Below are 24,501 nucleotides of genomic sequence, written 5' to 3'. Positions count from 1 at the left end.
GCTTTAGCTCTGCAAAAATACTGCAAATTACAAGCCATTAACAAACTGAAGATGACAAATAAATGGGAATATATTCCACGTACATGGGATTATAATAAGTAATATTGCTAAAATGTTCATACTAACCAAATCAATGTGATTCATTAAAATCCCTATCAGAATTACAGTGGTACTTCTTACAGAAAGAGAACAACAATCCTAAAATTTGTATGGAACCACAAAAGACCCCATATAGCCAAAACAATCTCAAGAAAGAAGAACAAAGATGGAGGCATCATTCTCCTTGATTTGAAACTCTATTACAAAGCTACAGTAATGTAAAAAGTACGGTATAGAGATACAGACAATGGAACAGACTAGAGAGTCCAGAAACAAATCCACATATATAGTCAATTAATTTATAAGAAAGGAGCTGAGAATATACAATGATGCAAAGGTTGGTCTCTTCAATTAAGAGTGCTAGAAAACTGGACATGCACATAGAAAATGAAGCTGGATCACTATCTTATACTACATGCAATAATTAACTCAAAATGGATTAAAGAACTGAAGGTAAGACCTAAAACCATAAAACTCCTAGAAAAAAATATAGGTGATAAGTTCCTTTGCCATTTTTCTAATCTGATACCAAAAGCAAAGGTAACAAAAGCAAAAATAAACAAGTGAAACTGTATTATACCAGAGAGCTTCTGTAAAGCAAAGGAAATACTCAATAAAATAAAAAAGGCAACCTACTGAGTACAAGAAGACTTTTGCAAATCATGTATCAGGTAAGCAGTTACTATCCAAAATCTATAAAGACCTTATATCAATCTACAGCAAAAACACAAACAATCCAATTTAAAATAGGCAAATGATCTAAATAGACATTTTTCCAAAGAAATACAGATGACCAACAGGTACATGAAAAAGTGCTCAACATCATGATCAGGGAAATGGTAACAGAATGACTATTATCAAATAAACCCAAAAAGTATCAAGTACTGAAAAAGATGTGGGGAAAGAGAGAACCCTTGTATACTGTTTGGTGGGAATGCAAACTGGTGCAGCCACTATAGAAAACAGTACAGAGGTTCCTCAAAAAATTAAAATGAAACAGCCATATGGTCCAGCAATTCCATTTCTGGGTATTTAACCCCTCTCCCCCCAAAATACAAAAAGCACTAACTCAAAAGGATATATGCACCCCCATATTCACTGAAGCACTACTTACAATAGCTGAGGTATGGAAACTGTGTCCTAACTGATTGAATGGCTAAAGAAATTGTAGGCTGTGTATGTGCATGTGTGTGTGCACGTGTGTATGTGTGCATGTGTGTGCATGCACACACATGTGGCAACATGTATGGACTTTGAGGGCTTTATGCTAAGTGAAGTAAGTCAGAGAAAGAGAATTACTGTATGATTTCTGTTGTTAAGTGTAATCTAAAAAAGAAAACCTCACAGATACAGAGAACAGATTGGTGGTTACCACAGGCAGGTAGTGAAGAGTAAAGACATGGCTGAGGGGGAGGTACCTGGGTTGATCAGTTGGTTGAGGGCCTGACTTCAGCTCAGGTCATGATCTCATGGTTCATGAGTTCAAGCCCCATGTCGGACTCTGTGCTGACACCTTAGAGGCTGGAGATTCTGTGTCTTCCTCTCCCTCTACCCCTCCCCACTTGCACTCTGTCTCTCAAAAATAAACATTAAAATTTTAAGAAAAAAAAAAAAGGACATGAAAACTAAAGGAATGATCCTTGGTTTTGCCAAGCCAAAGCAGGCTCCAGGCTCTGAGCTGTCAGCACAGAGCCCAACGTGGGGGCTCGAACCCACAAACTGTGAGATCATGACCTGAGCCTACGTCGGGCTCTGTGCTGACAGCTCAGAGCCTGAGCCTGCTTCACATTCTGAGTCTCCCTCTCTCTCTGCCCTACCCGTCTTGCATTCTGTCTTTCTCTCTCTCAAAAGTAAATATTAAAAACTTAAAAAAAAATTTTTTAATGTTTTTATTTATTTGTAGGAGAGAGAGACAGAGTGAGCAGGAAGGGTCAGAGAGAGAGAGGGAGTCACAGACTCTGAAACAGGCTCCAGGCTCTGGGCTGGCAGTCAGCACAGTGCCCGACGCGGGGCTGGAAACCACGAACCGTGAGATCATGACCTAAGCGAAAGTCGGACGCTTAACCAACTAAGCCACCCAGGTGCCCCTAAAAACTTTTTAAAAATAAAATTAGAAATTTAAGGAAATTTATATGCCAAATGCATATACCAAGGAACTTTACATACAAAAAGACTAAAAGGGCTCTGATGGGCGTTTATGCCTGTATAAATTTATTTTAACATTTGGTAAAGTCCACCAAATGACCAAACTCATTGACTTAGTAAGAAGGCTCAAAATATGGTTTTACCTGGGGAACCAACTAAACTTAAATACGGTACTGTCTGTAATATGAGAATAATTGTCGGAGGCCCGCCAGAGCCAGGTCTAGGGGTCCCTGATGGATGGACAGTGTCAGCGAGAAAGAGTGAGAGAGCCCCGAGACTCTTTCTGGTCACCAGGCAGGCCTCTCTGCACTGTCTGAGACTCAACTTTATTTTATGATTTAGTGTTTGGGGACGGCACAGAAGTGGCATTCTAATGATAAATTCTTTGATCAGTAAAAACTTTCCAGAACACTGATATGCATAGGTGTATGGGGAACAGCCCAGAAGTGGCATTCTGATGATAAATCCTTTGATCAGTAAAGATTCTCCAGAACACTGACATGCAAAAGATGGGAAACAGCCCAGAGGTGGCATTAGCATAGTAAAGGCAAAAGTCAGTTCTCTGTGAGCAGGGGCCAATAGCCTGTTTATCGCTTAATGGGAGGCATTAAGAAAAACAGGTCTTTCAGGAACGCAATGTTGCTCCCATAACCACAAAAGAAGTTCCTACAGTAAGTTCCTTCGCAAAGTGGACCCAGCATATCAAGGCCAGAATGAGCGACTCCTAATACCAATCAACAAGGTGCCTTGGGGGTCGGTGCTCAAGCAGGAACAACTGGGTGGGCATGGATATCGGTTGCCATCTGACAGTAAGAGTCCATGCAACTTACCTTAACCTCACAAGTAGTTCTTTCTCAACTTATGAGTTCAGAAAGAGCTCCGAACAAATAATAAATATAGAGAAAAGTAAGTATGGCTCACTTAAATTGTAGCCTTGCCTAAATTTTCTATAGTTCTGGTATTAATACTGTAAGTGTCACTACCTTAATATTTTACTGCCTTAATATTTTAAGTGCCATATTGAGGAGACGCTCTTAATGGAAGAAAATTAAATTAATCCTTAGCATTTGTAATTGATTTGATAAAATGGGATCTCATTAACTCTACGGTAATAATTATATGGACCAATATGTATATATCAGACCATAGTAATACAGTCTAAGGTAAGTTAAAACAGGTCTTCTAGGATTACAACTTATTCTATCAAACCTAATTAATAAAGAGGTGATTATCCCCAGTGTTTCTTCATTTGATAACCTAATTTTGCCTGTTTTTAAATTTGGAAAAAATAAAGTGTGCCTCACGGGGGAATGGTACAAATACATACGTACATACATAAATACACACGTACGTGCACGCATGCGTACATACATGAATACATACGTGCATGCATGCATGCAGACATACGTAAAATGTGTGGGCTGTGTGTTTACACACAAATAGATGAGAGACAGAGACAAAAAGACACACACGCGTGTGCGTGTGCACACACACACACACACACACATCCCGTGGGCAGTAGGGAGAGGGATTTATTTAAATTTTCCATAATGGGACTGCCTGAAGGAGGGAAATGTGAAACAAACCCCATGGCCACCAACTGAGAAGTACTCAAATCTGGAATACCATGTGGCCATTAGAAAGGTTAAAGTGGATCGTTTTTTTTTTTTAAGTATAATTTATAGTCAAGTTAGAACATACAGTGTGTACAGTGTGCTCCTGGTTTGGGGAGTGGATTCCCATGATCCATCATTTACATACAACATGCAGTGCTGCTCCCAACAAGTGCCCTCCTCCATGCCCGTCACCCATTTTCCACTCTCCCCCACCCCCATCAGCCCTCGGTTTGTTCTCTGTATATAAGAGTCTCTTACGGTTGCCTCCCTCTCTGTTTGTAACTATGTTTTCCCCTTCCCCTCCCCTTCTTCTGTTAAGTTCTCAAGTTCCACCTATAAGTGAACACATGTGACATCTACCTTTCTCTGACTGACTTATTTCACTCAGCATAATACCCTCCAGTTCCATCCACATTGCTGCAAATAGCGGGATGTCACTCTTTCACATTTCCAAGCAGTATTCCATTGTACATACAAACAACATCTTTATTCATTCATCAGTTGATAGACATTTGGGCTCTTTCCATGACTGAAATGGAACGAACTACATGATTTTGTTTTAAGCACGAAAATAGCAGGTCTACAAAATCAGGGTTTATTAAATGAGGCCTCAGCCTGTGGGCTCTGGGGAACCAACTCCAGAATGAGAATTCCTAGGTTAGAATCTGGACCTCCACCCCATTCGCACTGTGAGGCTCTGAGCAGGTCACTTCACCACCCTGTGCCTTGGTGTGTCTGCACAGGACAGGACACAGCAGTACCCACTGCACAGCTCTGTTGTAGGTTTGAGTGAGTCAAATGCAAACACAGCCCTTTAAGCAATGCCTCGCATACGCACTCTATGTGTTTTCTATTGTTATAATCCCATGGAAACCTGGCACTGCCTGGCACAGAATATAGTATTAGCTACGCCCATCATTACTACATACTAGCATTCATTTTAGGCACTGTTACACTTGTCAGCCTATGTGAATGTACCCTTATAAGAGACTTCAAAGTAAATTTCTTTTAAACAAGTGAAATAACAAGATGGAAAAAACCACGTAACAAGAAGGAAGAATGACAGATTCAAAAGTTAAACAAATTTTTTTGCCTAAGGAAGTTAATAGAATTTCTCATAAAAAAATTAGGTCTTTCTTTGGATATACGGGATAGTGTTTCATCAGTGACCACAAATTATCGGGAAACCACTAATAATTCTGCTACGCTGTGCAACCCAGCTGTGACAAGGACAGTGCATTAGTTTCCCGCTGCTACTGTGACAAATCACCACAGATGCAGTGGCTTCAAATATTATCAAATATGATCATCTTGCAGTTCTGGAGATCAGAAGTTCCAGTGAATCTTACAAGGTGCCTTCCTTCTGGAAGCTCCAGGCCTCTGCCACCTCCGGCTTCTAGAGGCCTCCTGCTCTCCCCGGCTGTGGCCCCTCCTCCCTCCTCAGGGGAAGCCACTGCAGCCTGTCCTTCCGCCACCACGCCTCCATTATGTGCCGCTGGCCCTGGCACCTCCTGTTCCGAGGACCCTGGCACTGGGCCTGCTCAGCGACTTCAAGATAACCTCCTCTGCTCACAACGGTTAGCTAATCGCTATCTGCAAAGCGCCTTCGGCCACGGGAAGGCAGCATGGGTCCAGGTCCTGGGGATCAGACAGGTGTACCCGGAGGACCCCTACTCCGTCCGCCACCCACAGGTCCCCTGGTGAGAGGGGATGTACGAGCAACCTCTGCCCAGCTGTTCTCCCGGCCACTCGATTATCAAGCCAGCTCTCCCCATCTCAGACTCGCACAGCTCACACTGCTTCTAGGGAAGGATTTACGGTGGCATTTCCTGCCCCTGTCCAGGGGATGGTAAGGTGCCACCCAGCGTGAAACTCTGAATTTAACAGCAGTACAGACTATAGTATTATAATAATTTGAAAACATAATTTCCATCCTCCCCCCACCCCCCATTTTCACTCAGTGGCTTAAATTTATCTGTGTTCATGTCAACACTCCCCGGAAGAAAACAAGGTCTGCCCTCACCACTAACACTTACGGAGCACTCTATAAAATAGCAGCAAGCCGTAGTTTTTCTTTAACTAAAAGATGAGAAAATAACAAAGTCCCTTTAAGATATTGAAATATTTGAAAACATTAATAAATGTTAAAATACAACTCAAAGTACCTCTTACCATATATGACATATTTTAGTTGAAGGTTTTTCACAATTTCCTCCACGGTAGGTTTATACTCGAGGAAACATGTATAAACTCCACTCATCCCCTCCTCAAAGTTCTGGAATATGAGGCTTCCGGTGGATGTTACCTGTGCAGTGCTGTTTTCTGATAAAGGAACAACATGTGGTAATAAATCACATGACATGGAGACAAACTAAGTATTTTCTAAACAGAGCAAAGCCGTCAAAAGTTACCTACAGAATCACCGACATTTGCTGGGGGCATACCTAACTCGTGACTGCTGTTGGTGTGTGCTGACAGCCAATGCCAGGAGGGCCTTCTGAGTGTGTGAGCTGTACTAACCAGGGGTCACCAGTTGTGTGGTCAGAGTCTAACAGTTCCAGGAACTTAATGCACTCCTGATCTTCTCCTTGCACTGAACTGGGCTCCATCAGATATTCGCAGATGTACAAAAACAGCACGTATTTACGTACACTATGAAGTAATTATATACACACACATACATGTATACTTATTGATAAGTTATGCCCTCCGTAAGCTTACAAACTATATGTGAAAGGGAGGAAACAATGTACCCAGAACAAAGACGAATCCAAGATACTAACAATTAGGTACTTCTAGGTTTTTTTTGTTTTTTATTTTTTGTTTTGTTTTTTTTAATTTCTGAGAGATAGAGAGAGACAGCGTGAGCAGGGGAAGGTCACAGACAGAGGGAGAGAAAGAATCTGAAACAGGCTCCAGGCTCTAACCATGAACCGTGAGATCATGACCTGAGCCCAAGTTGGACGCTAAACCGACTGAGCCACCCAGGGGCCCACAACTAGGTACTTCTAGCCATTACACAGGATACCGGGCAAAGGCTGAGTGACAACCTGTGGGGTGCAGAAGAAAGGAAATAAGAGACTGGGTCACCTGATCTGCCCAGAGTCACACAATCACACAGCTGCAGTGTTGAGAGTTAGGACTGGATGTTGAGAGCCCTTTGTACTTTCATGTGCTTCGTCACTTAAGTATCACATTGGGAGAAAGCTGTGCTGTGTGATGGGAAAGAGGTGTGATGTAGAGGCTTGAGCCATGGGTTTTAGGTCTCCCTTTCTTTCTCATAAACTGTGTAACCTCAGGGGTAATCGCTTAATCCCCTTAAGTCCAGCTCCTTCATTTGTAAAACAAAGAACCAAAATATACGATAGCATATCTCACAGGTTTGTTTTCCTGCAACGAATACAAACTTACAGTACTTGAAAGAGCTATCAGTCTTTAAGTAATTCAAGTTGTTATTCTGAAAGTACATAACCGGTTTTGCATCTGATAATTGTTATATTAAAACTCACTCAATAATTTTTTTTTTTTTAATATTTTTATTTATTTCTAGGAGAGAGAGAGAGACAGCGTGAGCAGGGGAGGGTCAGAGAGAGAGGGAGTCACAGACTGAAACAGGCTCCAGGCTCTGAGCTGGCAGTCAGCACAGAGCCCGACGCGGGGCTCGAACCCACAAACCGCGAGATCATGACCCAAGCGAAAGTCGGACGCTTAACCGACTAAGCCACCCAGGCGCCCCAAACTCACTCAATAATTTAATATGCCATTCATTAAAATGGAAAGTATTATCCAAGCAAAGAATTATCTCTTTTCTACTTTAAGTAAATAACGTTTGCTTATAAACTTCAGGTTGAAATTTATCTTGACTAAAATAAATGTATTTCCTTAAAGTATGACAAAACATGAATGTTCTTAGTGATGAAATTTTCACCATTAATTTGCTCAATAAAAATCTGTTCCATTTCAGGGCACCTGGTTAGCTCAGTTGGTTGAGCGTCCGTCTGACTCTAAACAGATTGCTAAAATAGATTAACGAGTCTTCAAGTGTTTGCTATATATTTCAGGATAAACAAATACTTTATAGTAAATATGATAAAAGCTGACTGTGTAAGTCAATCTGAGAAAAGAGAAACACCACATGATTTCACTCATGTGGAATTGAAGAAACAAAACAAATGAGCATGGGGGGGGGGGAGAGAGAGAGAGAGAGAGAGAGAGAGAGAGAGAGAGAGAGAGGCAAACCAAGAAACAGACTCTTTAACAACACAGAACAAACTGACGGCTGTCAGAGAGGAGGTGGGTGGCAGGATGGGTGAACAGTGACCAGGGATGAAGGAGGACACTTGTCGTGACGAGCACTGGGGGGTGTATGGAATCATTACATCATACACCTGAAACTAACACTGCACTGCATGTTAACTGAAATTTAAATAAAAACTTAAAATTTTTTTAAAAAATAAAGAAGGGTTAATACCTATTCTTCTCAAATCGTAAAATAAAATGCCCACAAATTTTAAATACCAGAAATATCATGTTGTCAATGGGCTATGCAGGCTTGGCAATAATTTGAAATGAAATTTTCCTAAACCAGAAGTATCAACTAATAACTGCATTTATACATACCTGACTGCCTGCTACAATGTTAAGTATTGTGACGGCCAGAAAGTCAAGTAGGGTATATGATCCATAATAAAGCACCCTCTCATCTTCTAATTTTTAAAAAAATTTAAGTGGGAGCGCCTGGGAGGCTCAGTCAGTTAAATGTCCAAATCTTGATTTCAGCTCAGGTCATGATCTCACAGTCCTGAGACTGAACCCCGCATTGGGGCTGAGCTGAGCGTGGGGCCTGTTTGATATTCTCTCTCTCTCTCCCTCTCTCCTTCCCTCACTCATGTACTCCTCCTCCAAATAAATAAATAAATAAATAAATAAAATTAAGGGTAGCACGTTTTGAAAAAAATAGAGGACTTTATAGCAGATAGAAATAGTCATGCTATACCACCACTTAACAACTGACTTTTAGGGAACTGCGTTTAAGTGGGAATTTCATGCTGCCCAAAGACATCACTCTAACAACTCATACAATAGCATACAGTCAGGGAATAACTGAACTAAAGTCATTACTTCTTTCTCTACACCTTAACTGGATCGTCTAAAAATTTAGAGTTGGACTAGATTTCTAGAAGTCCATGACTTACAACTCTAAAAATCACACGGCAAAATTAACGCATGTTTTCATTACGACTTATTATTTTAAAAAAATAAGTTGACGCTTTTGGTTTCTGCTCAGATATGGAAACTGACCGTAAGAATATCGACCCCACTATCACAATAAGGAGAAAGACAAACTGTCAGTTAACAATTTATCTTGAACCCATCAAAAAATTCAGGTGGGAAGGTAACCAGTAAACCTGAAATCTGGGAGGGACAGTGACGTATGGATGGAACTAGGGCCTAAGCATTTAAGAAGACTCAGCGACGAGTTTTCAGTGCGTGACCAGAAGCCAAGTGTCAACCAGTGTGGGCAGGTGAGACTTCTGAGCACCACGGATATTGGTCCAGATATTCGGGGGGGGGAGTCGGGGGCATTACACCCTCTTACAGCCTCTACCTTCAGGAACACCTCTGAGTGACCAAACAGGAGGTCCGACTCCCCCTGGACTCTGGCTGGAGGAGGACCCAGCAGCCGGACGACGGCTGCCCACACCCATTCCCCTACTTCCGGTATGGAGCAACGCTTTAACTCCTGGGAGAGAAGGAGAAGCAGCAGTCACCCAGGTCCCCGTGGGAACTTGTCGCCACTGAGGAAGGAAACGTGAAGGACAAAAAAAAAAGCGTGTCATCCTTGTAGGAAGAGTCTGCAAGAAGTACCAGGGCAACACTACAGCCGGAGAAGGAGTTGGGGTGCCTGTGACGGCGGCCCCGCCCCCCCACCAGACCCAGGGCACCATTCCTGCCAGAGGCCAGGCTTAACCAAACATCAAAGACCGTCCCTCTCTCCCAATGACCCGTCGGTAAGAGAGTCTAGTCGAAATGCAGTGTAATCAAACTGGAAGAGCTGCAAGAAAGAGATTCCAGAGAATTTAACAAGAAAAAAAAAGGGGGGAGAAACAAAAGCCAAAGGAGGAAATGACTTCTCCAAAGACACTGGAGAACAAAGCTTCTCATGAACAAGCCAACACCTAAAACGTCTTTAATTTTATCTCAAGCTTTCAATAACCACAGCAACAACCAATATTAAACCAAGATAAATTCTTGACTAGATTAACACAAACTTCTAATACTAAACACAACGCTATTTTTTAAAAGGTAAACGTTTACCTCAAAGCATAAAAACACTTATTACTTACAGTCTTATTTTATTCAAGATGACCAACTCTAATAAAAAACTAGAAGAGATACAGAAAAGTGAGACATGACATATTTCCAAAATCCCAGGCAATGTATACAACCAGGCACCTAATGACCTATATGGCAAAAATATCAGACAGGTAATTTAAAATTATAATGACAAATGTATTAAAATACTGAATAGAAAACATACATAATATGCAAGACCAGCTAGGAGATTTTAGCAGAGAGACTAAAACTATAAGAAATGATCAAATGAAAATGCTAGAACTAAAGCCAAAACAAAATGAACAGAAACAAAAACAAAAAAGACAGTAACATAGATGATGTATTCCTTCAATGGACTCATGAAAAGAGCGACATGGCTAAGGAATCAATGAGCTTCAATACAGGTCAAAAGAAACAAGTCAATCTGAATCTCAAAGAGAAAAAATAAACCACCACAACCAGGAAGAAAAAAATCCAAGAGCCGTGTAACAATACCAAAGAGTGTTACCTATGTGTGATAGAAATCTCAGAAGGAGAGGGGGATAGCATGGGACAGAATAAATATTTGAAGACATAATGGCAGAGAATTTTCAAAAATTAATGGCAAACACCAAACTACGGGTCCAAGAAGCTGAGAGAACACTAAGCAGAATAAAACAAAAACAAATACAAAAATGAGATATGTAAAATTCAAATCATGGAAAGCCAAAGGTAAAGAAAAAATCTTGAATTCAGTCAGAAAAAGTGGCACACTTTCTACAGAAGGACAGGGATAAGATAATAGCAGACTTCTCATTAGGAACTATGCAAGCAAAAAGAATACAGAGGACCATCTTTAGAATGTTGAAAGGAAAAAAAGTGTCAATCCAGAATTCTACAACCAGCAAAAAAGATAAGCAAACTTAACGAAAAGCAAACAGAAGGAAGGAAATAATAAAAATAAAATCAGAAATCAGTGAAAGTTAAAATAAAAAAATAATGAGAAAAATAAATCAAACCAAAAGCTGGTCCCTTGAGAAGACTGATAAAAACATTTTTTTTAGTGTTTATTTATTGTTGAGAGAGAGAGAGAGTGCGAGCAGGGGAGGGCCAGTAGGAGAGGGAGACACAGGATCTGAAGCAGCTCCAGGCTCTGAGCTGTCAGCACAGAGCCCGACGCGGGGCTTGAACCCATGAACCGTGAGATCATGACCTGAGCTGTCATCAGACACTTAACCGACTGAACCACCCAGGCGCCCCAGGACTGGTAAAATTTTTAAACCTGGGTCCAGAGAGACCAAAATGAAAGAGAAAAGACACGGAGCCAATTATCAGGCATAATGAGGCACATTATATAGATCCTGAATATATTAAAAATATAGTAAGAGGGGCCCCCGGGTGGCTCAGTTGGTTAAGCGTCCAACTTTGGCTCAGGTCATGATCTCACAGTTCATGGGTTCAAGCCCTGTGTCGGGCTCTGTGCTGACAGCTCAGAGCCTGGAGCCTGCTTCGGATTCTGTGTCTCCCTCGCTCTCTGCCCCTCCCCCACTCACACTCTCTGTCTCAAAAATAAACATTAAAAAATTTAAAAACAAACAAACAAATATAATCCACATTGGTATGGATTTTAGAAAGAAATGTAAGATCAAAAAAAGTAAAACTCTAACTACTGATAAAGTCTCGAGCTGACCCTACGGGGTGCTATTTAAGACAAAACCATGTTTATAAATCTGTAGCTCAAAGGGTTCATTTGTATTTTCAATAAAAAACGGAATTATATCTGCTTCTTCATACACACTTGACTAACAAAAGTCTGAATGAAGAAACGAAAATGGCTTTAAGAACTTTTAAAAGTTTTAAAACAGTAACAATTTTTGTGGAATACAGGTGCTGAGAGAACTCTCCAAGCAGTTCAATCACCAAGTATCTCTCTCTCTCAGATTAAGATCTGTGAAAAATGGTTCTCCCACCTACACTGTTAGACTCTAACTCTGAAGGGAAATCACAGGAAAAATAAGTGAAGAAACAGATACATAAACATGAGATACGACCATTCTGTGTTCCGAGTATATTCCAGATATATCAACTTAGTTATAACTGAAACAAAAGCCTACCTGAAATAATTTTTCCTCTTGGTCCATGCCACTGGAATGACGGATCTATCATTTCCGAGTTTCGCAGTCTCTGGGTTACACATAACACGTGTGGACTCTTTTGATGAAGCATAACATATACTTTCACTGAAAATACAATATTAAAATGTTCCAGTAATATTTTGTATTCTTTTATGCTCTAGGATGCCTCGCATTTTTGTAGTCTGAGTTGCACGCTTTCATAACTTTTCTTTGGGTTACGGCAATTACTTGGTAAGAGCTAAATTTCACTCCATTATATTATTATGTAATAATCCTCAAACATATACACGCGTATTGTATTTGGGGTGCGTATGTGTTTCTCGATCTGAAAATAATGTCCTGGTCTTTTACGCAGAGTTCATTACACTAACTTATTCTATTCTCAGGATATCAGTTTAATCACAAAATATTAAAACAATTCTATACAAGACTTTATCTGTTTTGCAAAGACACCAAACCTGAAAGGAACCAATAAATCTGTTTATATTAGAGGAATAACTATGCACATTGATGTGACACAAAGTAGTGAATTTTAAAGTTATGATGTGATTAAAAAGTCAATAAATACATGCTTTGATTTTAAGTATTAAGCAGTTTTCCCACTTTGCTTTAAGATTCAAAGAATCCTGATCATTAAAAAAGCAAAAAAATATATTCTTTCGGACACACAAAAGGAACGCGGTAAAGATTCAATTATCTTGAATGTACTAAGTAAGCTTTTAGACAAGGGTTTGACAGCTCCTCACGAATTGCATGCCAACATTTTCACTGGCTCACCAAATACAAAGCTTATTGTGATCCAGTAAGATAAAAAGTTGTATTTGAGAGTCAAAATTCTTCCTAACTTTAAAGAGGCCGTCTCCCAAGTTTCACCATATGGCATGATGGTTAGCTTTCAGTCATTCATTCTTTCGTTCACTCATTCATTTTTTAAGTAGGCTTCACAATCACAACCCTGAGATAAAGACCTGAACTGAAATCAAGAGTCCGACCCTTAACCAATGGAACCACTCAGTCACCCCTGAATATAGCTTTTAAACAGATATTCTTCCAGAGGTTAAGAAAGTTCCCCAATATTCTTATTTGTTTTTTGTCATTAATTGCTGTTGAATTTTAAGAAATTTTTCTCTGCATTGAAATGATCATCTTTTTCTTCTTAAATATGTTAATGGAATGTTTGATAATACTATTGCTTTCCTAGAATTGATTTCCTGGAATAATTCTGATTGATCATGCTTTTACTTAAATACTGTTGGATTCCATCGGCACATGTTATTCCTCCAACACCTGTACCTATATTCAGAAATATAACTGTGTATTACTTTCATACTATCCTTTGTCTTTTTTCAATTTCAGTATCAAAATTACTTTGAATTTAGTATTATTAAGGAAGATATATAAAGCTGTACTAGCCACATAAAATGAATTTGGCAGATTTTCTTCTATAAATTTTCTCTAAAATAATATAGAAAATGTTGTTTGTCCTTGGAAAACTATACAGCCTGGGATTTATTTTTTATTTTGGCAACAGGGAAAAGTAGGAAAACAAATTTTTGATTACCAATCAGGAAGAGAATTTAATTGATTATTGGTCTACTACATAACCTAATCAAGTCTGCTTTAGAAATTTATATTTTACTAGAGTTATTTAAAATTAGCATGAACTTCTTCAGAGTATTAAGTTATAATGTTAAATTTCAGCTGATCTTTATTTACCCATAACATTTTCTGTACTTTCCTTACTCTCTCATGAAACGTTTATCAAAAGCTCATCTACTAATTGTTCCAAAGACAGCTTTTGGTTCCCTTCAACTTATTCTTCTTCTCTGGTCTCTTTCATGAATTTCTCCTTTTCTTTCCCACTTGGTCTCAGTTAAACTTCACTTCTTTCTTCTCACTTCTTGGATAAGTGCTCACTGTGTACAACTGTCACTCTTCAGCAATGACTCACTGGCTCTTCTCTGCATGACCTTTTTTTTTTAAATTTTTTTTTTTTTTTTTCTGAGAGAGAGAGACAGCATGAGCAGGGAAGTGTCAGAGAGAGAGGGAGACACAGAATCTGAAACAGGCTCCAGGTCCTGAGCTGTCAGCACAGAGCCCGACGCGGGGCTCGAACCCACGAACCGTGAGATCATGACCCGAGCTGAAGTCAGACGCTTAACTGACTGAGCCACCCAGGCGCCCCTTCTCTGCATGACCTTTGACAGTTCATGTTTATTTCTTTATTGAAATATACTTGATAACGTCACATCAGTCTCAGGTGCAGAGCATAGTGATTCGACCGGTCTACACATCACACTGGGCTCACCACAAGTACAGCTCCCGTCCGACACCATACGGCGCTATTACACCACCACTGACCATATTCCCTAAGCTGTACTGTCCTAGTATCCGTGTGACTGATTCATTCCATAACTGGAAGCCTGTATCTGTCACTCCCCTTCGCCCATTGTGTGCATCCCCCCTCCCTCCTCTCTGGCACCAGTCAGTTTGTTCTCTGTACAGGGGTCTGTTTTCTTTTTGTTGGTTTGTTGTTTTTTTTGTTGGTTTGTTTAGTCATTTGTTCTGTTTGTTAAATTCCATATGTAAGTAAAATTGTATGGTATTTGTCTTTCTCTTTTCTCTGACTTAGCTCACTCAGCATAATACCCTCTAGGTCCATCCATGTTGTCAAAAATAGCAAGACCTCATTCTTTTTTTTTTTTTTTTTTTGGCTGAGTGATATTCCATTGTGTCTACGTACCACTTCTTTATCCAATCATCTCTCAGTGAACATTTGGGTTGTTTCAGTATGCTGGCTATTGTAATCAATGCTGTAATAAACATAAGAACATATACATCTTCTTGAATTAGTGTTCTCATTTTCTTTGGGTAAACACTCAGAAGTGGAATTACTGAATCATATGGTATTTCTACTTTTCATTTGGGAAGATATTCCATACTGTATTCCACAGTGACCGCACCATTTACACTCCCACTAACAGTGAGCAAGGGTTCATTTTTCTCCACATCCTCACCAACACCTGTTACTTCTTGTCTTTTTTATTCTACTCACTCTGACAGGTGTGTTGCGGCTGTGATTTACATTTCCATGAAAAAATGAAACAATGCTTTGCATTTCTTCTTTAAAAGAACTTTTAAAGACACTCTTGAAAATGAGGTTAGAGGGGTGCCTGGGTGGCTCAGTCGGTTGAGCATCCGACTTCGGCTCAGGTCATGATCTCACAGTTCGTGGGTTCAAGCCCTGCATCGGGCTCTGTGCTGACAGCTCAAAGCCTTGAGCCTGCTTCAGATTCTGTGTCTCCCTCTCTCTCTGACCCTCCCCTGCTCATGCTGTCTCTCTCTCTCTCTCTCAGAAATAAATAAAAGATTAAAAAAAAAGAAAAGAAAATGAGATTAGAAAATTAAAGGCTTATGAAAAGCTCACAATTCCATAAAAGAAAAGCAAAGAGGAGAGACAGCATTATATACGTTATCAAGATAAATTACAAAGCCACAGTGATATATACAAAGACCAACTAAACAAAAAGAATAAGTAAAAACTGAACAAATTAAAAAAGCTCATGTAAGAGAAAACTGGCTGACATAGATAGATGCCAGGACCTTACAGGATAGAAAAAAAATGAAAAAATTCTAGGCAAGAAAAATGAGGAAGTCAGCATTTTCTGTAGGCACAAGTAGGGGCACTTGGGTGGCTCAGTAGGTTAAGCATCCAACTTCGGCCGAGGTCACGATCTCATGGTTCATGAGTTCCAGTCCCCTGCCAGGCTCTGTGCTGATAGCTTGGAGCCTGGAGCCTGCTTCAGACTCTGTGTCTCCTTCTCTCTCTGCCCCTCCCCTGTTCACACTCCATCTCTCTCTCTCTCTCAAAATCAAATAAACATTAAAAAAAAATAAGAACAAGTAGTAAAATATTGTAGAACAATTTACTATAAGAAATCCACGCTGAACTGAAATGTCAATCTATTTTTATAATAAATTTAATCAAACCCAATTTCAAAAGCAATAAAAAAGTAATCAGTGATACATAAATATTTCATAATTTAAGTTTGGAAATTTTGGTTTTTAAAACAAAAGTTGTGATATAAGTTGTGATATCTGTGAAAACGGCAGAGGAAGGAACTCTATAAAAATGATCGCCTTCATAAAGGCAATACAAAAACAGGAAGAAACTCTCTGGATCAACATTTTCAGAGCTCTGCAAATTCCTCAAAGACTTGAAGCAAGTCATGAAAAGTTTATTCAAGAGAAACAACTGGATCCTCTGCATGATGGGTTGAATGGTGCCTCTCCCCAGCCTCAGATGTTTAGGCCCTAATCCCCAGTATCTCAGAACGTGAACTTATTTGGACATAGCGTCTTCAGAAAAGTAATCAAGTTAACAGGAGGTCATTGGGGTGATCCTCATCCAATATGACTCGTGTCTTATAAAAGGGGAAATCTGGACACACGTATAAATACGGAGGGAACATGATGGGAGGAGGCGCAGGAAGAAGATGGCCATGCACAACCACGGAAGGAGAACTGGTACAGGTCCCCTCGCAGCCCTCAAGCAGAGCCAACCCTGCCTCCGTGACTGAGCTTCTCCCCTCCAGAACTGGGAGACAGTAACACTAGGTTGTGTGATCGACCCAGTCTGTGGTGACTTGCTGCAGGAGCCTGGTGCGCTGGTCGCACTGTAAGGTTCCTTATACCCATCTCTCAGTCCCCGGCTCACCCTTAGCTCTGCCAACCATCAAACCAATCACCGTGAGAACTAGCACCCTGGTAGCTACCCAAAGGGCAGATGGGGCTGGAAAGACTTCCATGCCTCCTTCCCAGAGAACGGTCATGACTGGACTTCTCTGGTGGTTTCCTGGAAGATTCCACCCACGAGGCTGTCTTCACTGGATCCGATGCAGAGCACAACCACTGTAAAAAGCCTTTTCCCAAAAGGAAGTTTTCAAAAGGTAACCAGACAGTTTCATTTAACTTTCTAATTGCCTGATGGCAGTGGGTAACCACTGGGTTAAACAGCAGGCCAACCCCAAACTGGACATGACATGTCCACAGGAGCCTGAAAAGTTCTAACACACTCCTAGGAAAACAGGAGACCACATGCATGCATGGGGTGGGGCTCACGCCCAAGCCTGGGCAGGGCTAGCTCACATTCAGGGTGGGCCCCAACAAGCACCCTAGGGCTCTTTGCAAAGACTAGGAGACTCACTGGCTCCAGTGTTCATAAAATCTCCATCCAGTGATCAGCGTAAGCTAACTGAGCACAGATGTCAGGGCCTACACATGACGAACAACACAGAATGTAAGGAATGAGTTCAGGCAAGTCGTGAAACCTACAAACAGCAATAGCAAACACTAACAACATCAATATTGGACTTCCAGGCTGCCACATTAAGTTACTTAAAAAGCCCAGTTTTCAACCAAAAATAGGAAACATGAAACAAACAAACAAACAAACACAAACAAACAGGGAAATATAAGCAGGGAAAAAAGAAACCAACTAAAATAATTGTCCCTGAGGAAGCCCAAATTTTGGATGTACTAAACAGTTATTTTAAGCATGATTGAAGAACATTATTTCTGAAGTCCTAAGAAAAGAATGAAAATGACTTCTCTCCAAAGAATATCAACAAAGATATATCTATATTAAGAAGAAGAAGAACCCAAAAGAAATTCTGAATTAAAAAGTATAACGACTAAATTGAAAAATTCGCTAATAGAATCAAAAGCAGATATCAGCAGGCAGAATAGCAAATCGGTAAACCTCAATATAGATTGATTTGAGAGTATACTAGACTGGATTACTTACTGAACAGTAAGCAGAGACCTGTGGGAAATCATCAAGCACACCAGTATATACATAATAAAAGTCCCGTGGAAGAGTGGAGAGCAAAAGCACACAAAGATATTTGAAGAAATAATGGCAAAATGTCCCCAAACTGATGAAAAACGCGAATCTACACATCTAAGCTCAATGAACTCAAACTAGGATAGATTATAAGAGACCCACACCCAGACACATAATCATCTGTCAAAGTCCCAAAAGATAGACTCTTGAAAACAGCAAGAGAAGAAACTTGTTACGTACATGTAGTCCTCAAATTAGCTGATTTCTCATCAGAAACCATAAAGAAAAACAAAGTCTGAATAGACCAAATGCAAGGAAAGTGAATGAATTAGTAACCAAAACTCTTCCAACAAAGAAAAGCCCAGCAGTGGATGAGTTCACTGGTGAATTTCACCAAACAAGTAAAGTCGAACTAACAACAATACCTCACACTCTTCCAAAAACTAGAAGAAGGAAACATATCCCAACTCATTCTATAAAGCCATTATTACCCTAAAACCAAAGTCTGACAAAGAAAACTATAGAACTATTTCCCTCATGAATATAGGCATAGAAGGGTCAGATTAAGAGTAGCCACCAATCCCGCAGCATGAAAAAGGATGATGCATCATAATAAACCAGGATTTATCCCAAGAATGCATGGCTAACTCAAAATACAAAAACCAATCAGTGTAAAACCACAGTATATCAATAGAATAAAGGACAAAAACACATGGTCATCTCAATGTACGCAGGCAAAGCGTTTAACGAAAAGCAATACCCTTTCACACTCAATAAACTAGGAACGGAAGGAACTTTCTCAATCTGATAAAAAATAAAAATCTACTAAAAAGTCACAGTTAACATCACACTTCATAGTGAAAGTCTGAAACCTTTCCCTCTCCCTAAGATCAAGACTAAGACACGCATATCTGTTATCATCAATTTGGAACTGAAGGTTCTTGCTGGAGCAACTGGAAAGAAATTAAAAGGCACCCAGATTGGAACGGAAAAAAATAAAACTATCTCTATTTGCAAATCCTAAGAAATGACTTCCCTACCAACGAAAAAAATTGAGCTAATAAATGATTCAGCAAGGTGACAGGACACGACATCGATTTGAAAAACTGAATTATATTTCTACATAATAGCAATGAGCAATCCAAAACCTAAATACTGAAAATCATTCCATTTACAACATCAAAAAGAATAAAATATTTAGGAATGAATTTAGGAGAAGTACAAGACTTGTACACTGAAAGCTAGAAGACATCACTGGGGAAACTGAAGCATTTCTAAGTAAATGGAAAGACGCCCTATGTTCATGAACTGAAAGAGTTAATGCGACTGTTGGTAGTGCTACCAAAATTGATCTACACTTTGAGTGCAATTCCTACTAAAATCCCAATGGGCTTTTCTACAGAAATGGACAATGCTGATTCTAGCATTAATATGTAATTGCAAGAGACCCAGAATAGCCAAAACAATCTTGAAAAAGACCAAATTTGGAGGGCTCACACTTAATAATTTCAAAATTCACCATAAAGCAACAGTAATCAAGACAGCATAATACTGGCATAAGGACAGACACAGAGATTAGTGACATAGAATTTAGAGTCCAGAAAACATCCGTACATCTATGGCCAACTTCTACTCAACAAGGCATCAAGAAAATGCAACAGGGAAAGAAAAGTCTCTTGAACAAATGGTATTGAAACAACTGGCTGTCCATGTGCAGAAGAATGAAGTTTGACCCCGAGCTCGTATCATATGCAAACATTCATTCAAAACGAATCAAAGACTAAGATCCAAAACTATGAAATTCTTATAAGGAAATACAGGAATAAAATTTTATGACTGTTGATTAGCCAACTGTTTCTGAGATACAACACCAAAAACACTGGTACTAAAGGAAAAAAAATTAAAAACTAGACTCTATCAGAGTTTAAGATGTGTTCTTTGAAGAACACTATTAAATAAGCGAAAACACGTCTGTTCATTTTTGTTTCTTACATTCCACACACAAGTGAAATCATATGGTATTTGTCTCTCTCTGACTGACTTCTCTCACTTGGCATCATTTTCTCTATCTCCATCCACATTGTTGCAAACGGCAAGGTATCACTCTGTTTTATGGCTGAGTAATATTCCGTTGTGTGTCTCCTTTACCTAGTTGTTGCCGGGTGCAACAAGAAAGCAAAGCACATGCTGCCCACTGGCTTCGGAAGTTCCTGGTCCCCAAGGTCAAGGAGCTTGAAGAGCTGCTGACGTGCAACTAATCTTATGTGCAGAGACTGCTCTCAATGTCTCTTCTGAGAACGGCAAAGCCATTGTGGAACGAGCAGCCCAGCTGGCCATCAGAGTCGCCAATCCCAAGGCCAGGCTGTGCAGTGAAGAAGACAAATAGACACACAACTTGTGTGCACTCCGTGTTTGTATTAATAAAACCTTAAAACTACACAAAAGAGAAAGAGACAAACCAAAAACAGACTCTTAACTGTAGAGAACGAACTGATGGTCCCCAGAGGGAGGTGACTTGGGGGGATGTGTGAAATAGGTGATAGGGATTAAGGATACACTTATCCTGATAGATTATGAATAATTTATAGAGTTGTTGAATTACTATATTGTACACCTGAAATTAATATAACACTATATGTTAACTATACTGGAATTAAAATTTTAAAACTTAAAAAAAATTTTTTAAGTGAAAACACAATCTACTCACTGGTGCAGCCCCTCTGGAAAACAGTGTGGAGGTTCCTCAAAAAATTAACACTAGAACTCTCCTATGACCCAGCAATAGCACTGCTAGGAATTTATTCAAAGGATACAGAAGTGCTGATGCATAGGGGCACATGTACCCCAATGTTCATAGCAGCACTCTCCACAATAGCCAACACATGGAAAGAGCCTAAGTGTCCATCAACGGACAAATGGATCAAGAAGATGTGGTTTATACATACAGTGGAATACTACTTGACAATCAGAAAGAGTGAAATCATGCCATTTGCAGCAACATGGCTGGAACTGGAGGGTATTACGCTGAATGAAATAAGTCAGAGAAACACAGATGCCGTATGTTTTCACTCATATGTGGATCTTGAGAACCTTAACAAAGACCATGGGGGAGGAGAAAGGGGAAAAATAGTTACAGAGAGGGATCCAAACCATAAGAAACTGTTGAATACAGAGAACAAACTGAGGCTTGATGGGGGGTGGAGGGTTGGCAGGGGAAAATGGGTGATGGGCACTTGTTGGAATGAGCACTGGGTGTTGTATTGTAAGCAATGAATCACGGGAATCTACACCCAAAACCAGAGTGCACACTGTACACACTGGATGTTAGCTAACTTGACGATAAAATATACTAAAATAAATGAAAACGTACTACTAGGCAAAAAGAAAATACAATCCATAGAATTGGAGAAAATATTGGTAAATCAAATATCTAATAAGGATTTAATATCTAGAAGGTAGGAAGAAAAAAAAACCTCTTCCAACTTGATAAGAAAGAAAAACATTCAATTAAAAATGGGCAAAGAACTTGGACATTGATGCCAAGCAGAGACCCAAACGTCCATCAAACAGATGAAAAGATCTTAAACGTCATTAGACATTAGGGAAATACAACTCAAAACCACGTGAAAATCCACTTCACACACACCAGGTCAGCTATAATCGAAAAAGATGAACAATAACAAATACTGGCAAGGATGCTATAAAATCTGAATCCTCATACACTGCTGATGTGCAAGTAAAATAATGAAGACTCTGAAAAACAGATTGGCGGTTCTTTAAATAAACAGGGTTACCGTACGTTCCAGATGTATACTGAGAACTGAAAACATGTGACCACACAGAAACTTCAGGAATGTTTGTAACAGCGTGATTCATAATAATCCAAAAGTGGAAACAATGTAAAAATCCACTATTGATGGATACACAGAAAATGGGAGGTCCAGGGGCACCTGGGTGGCTCGGCTGGTCAAGCGCCCGACTTTGGCTCAGGTCATGATCTTACGGTTCGAGGGTTTGAGCCCCACGTGACTCTGTGCTCACAGCTCAGAGCCTGGAGACTGCTTCTGATTCTGTGTCTCCCTCTTTCTCTGCCCCTCCCCACAGGTGTATGATTCCACTTATATAAAAGGTTCTGAACAGGCAAATTAATAGGACATTAGTGGCTTCCAGGAGCTAGAGAGTGACTGCTTAATGGGCACAGCATTTCTTTCTGGAGCTATCAAGATATTGTGAAATTACATACCGCTGATGGTTACACAACCTTGTCAATATACCAAAAGCTACTGGAGTGTCCACTTCCAAGGAGGAATTTTAAGGCATGTAAATTTATCTCAGAAAAAAAAAAGTTTTAGTTGCTATAGCAACTACCTCTCATTTAGCATATTTGAACTGCCTACATTTAATGTCATGGCTAATAATTAAACAATAACAAGCAGAAACACTACAGGCAACTTTAATGACATAACTTCTAGAAAGAACTATTTTTTACCCACTTAAGCAATTACAGCAAACAGAATCAGACCTGAATGAATAAAACTGTATGGAAACAATTCAAATCCATTTACATAGAAGGATAAGGACCTTAGGAGACGAGGATGTCTGGGGAACAGTAGTCTTTTGGATGAGACTGATAAAACATAAGCAAATGCTAACTATTTTATTAAAATTACTGGACATCTATTGGTAAATACCTGGAAAATTTGATGATCCCACTATTTTCACGGAATCCTGGGTCAAGCGAAAACCTCTTGGTAATCGAATCAAATATCCAACTATCAAGAACAAAAAGAAGCGATCAGCAATCTGCCTCATTAGAAATTCCAAGATATCCAATGTAGAGTATATTCGATCCCAGTTGAAGAGGTACCAACAAAATTAACCTACTCACTGCTTCCCCCGACTATATCTCATCCCTGGTTTTCTCTACATCCGCTTAGAATCTTTTTTAAAAGTCTCACTGCCTCGCACCTCAAAACCCAAATCCTTCTTCCCTCAAACCTTCTGTCTGTCCTGATCACTCCTTACTTTCCCTTGCTTCAACACCAGCACCTCTTCAATGACATGCACTGTACACTGTATTATAGTTCTTGATGTATGTATGTAATTTTTCCTGTTAGATTATAGACTCCATTAATAGTAGGATCTCTGTTTATGCCAACCTATCAAGAACCAGTACCAAGCATCTTGCACCTGGTACAAATTAAATAATAATAGTTACATACGATATATTCTGATATTCTTCGGTCATCGTTGAATGAACACAGGGACATAAGTGTGCACTGACCAAGTGGTAGGAGTACTATAATAAAATGCAGTAAGGCATATGCCCCAAGAACATTTAACAGAGAGGGAGGAGAGCGTGAAGAAGCAAGTATGGTATTCAAGGTCAGAAAACCCCTCACTGGTCTTAGGAAAATCACTAAACTCTAGGATCTTCAGTTTTCCCATCTGTGAAATGGGACTGAACTGCAGATTTACAGAGTTACTGTCGGGACTGAACGGGAACCTTGTGCAAACTATCAGATGCTATGTAAACATCAGCCTTTAGCATTCAGAGCTTACGTATTATACACATTGCCTGCTTTATTCTATTTATTCTACCCTCAGGTCTGATCTCATAGGATCAACAGATAGCACACTGATAGTGTAAGACCAGGGTCAAGGTCAAGAAGCTTCCTTCTCCCACAGGGTAATTAACGGTTATCAGCTCTTCCTTACCTATCCTAGACCCTTAAGAGCCCTGACGCCTCCACTTTGGGGATCTCAAAAGGCCCTTTCACTCCATTTCTTTCCTTTCTCCTCCCCAGTCCATGCCTTCCTCCACAGTCCCTCTACAATCACATTCTACAACTTCCTGCATTTTAAACAACTCTCTTTTGTACTTTTTATGATTCGATTCTGGGAGAGACTTTTTTTTTTTGAAGTCTAACGTTTGAGCGCTAAACAACGCAGCCACCACCTTTCCAGTTACAGGACACCGACCCAAACGCCCGCTTCCGTGGTGCGTTGGCCAATAACCGAAATACATTTTGAAAACAGGATGGAACTTCTTGGGACACAGAGAGGGACACAAAGGGCGGCGGGAACACGTCCAGGCTTTGAACATCCCAGTCTTTGCCGCGTTTAACGACTACCACCAGCAGGGGGCGCCCCAGGACCGCGGATGATCACAAAGCTCGGCGACCGCGGGTGGCGCCCAGGGTGGCCGCCGGGGCCGATCGGGGAGCTCGTTCACAGCCCAACTGACTGCGAACCGGGGAGCCCTGCAGCCGGGACCGTCTGAACCTCCCGAGTCACCGGCGGCCCCGCGCAAACGCGCGTTCCCCCGCGGGTTTCCACGAAAATA

The 24,501-nt window shown here is 40.2% G+C and overlaps 1 protein-coding gene across 3 annotated transcripts in view; it reads right to left on the bottom strand.

Moving 5' to 3' along the window:
• ZPBP (zona pellucida binding protein) overlaps positions 1-24,215 on the bottom strand; it is a 110,449-nt gene extending 86,234 nt beyond the window's left edge. For 2 of the 3 annotated variants that reach the window (XR_013339425.1, XM_077781142.1), the window contains exons 1-4: positions 24,138-24,215; positions 22,847-22,927; positions 12,290-12,415; positions 6,033-6,182 (exon numbers count right to left, since the gene is read on the bottom strand). Coding sequence is in view for 2 of the 3 variants with exons in the window: in XM_077781142.1 (XP_077637268.1) it covers positions 6,033-6,182; positions 12,290-12,415; positions 22,847-22,927; positions 24,138-24,183 (403 nt within the window). In the remaining variant the exon portion in view is untranslated. The remainder of the gene's footprint in view (positions 1-6,032; positions 6,183-12,289; positions 12,416-22,846; positions 22,928-24,137) is intronic. The other variant, XM_077781143.1, reaches the window with a different exon arrangement.
• Between the last annotated feature and the right edge of the window lie 286 nt (positions 24,216-24,501).

This window comes from Crocuta crocuta, unplaced genomic scaffold (genome assembly GCF_008692635.1).
Source record: "Crocuta crocuta isolate KB4526 unplaced genomic scaffold, BGI_CrCroc_1.0 scaffold108, whole genome shotgun sequence".
NCBI classification, from domain to species: Eukaryota; Metazoa; Chordata; class Mammalia; order Carnivora; family Hyaenidae; genus Crocuta; species Crocuta crocuta.
This window is presented reverse-complemented; position numbering and strand designations above follow the sequence as displayed.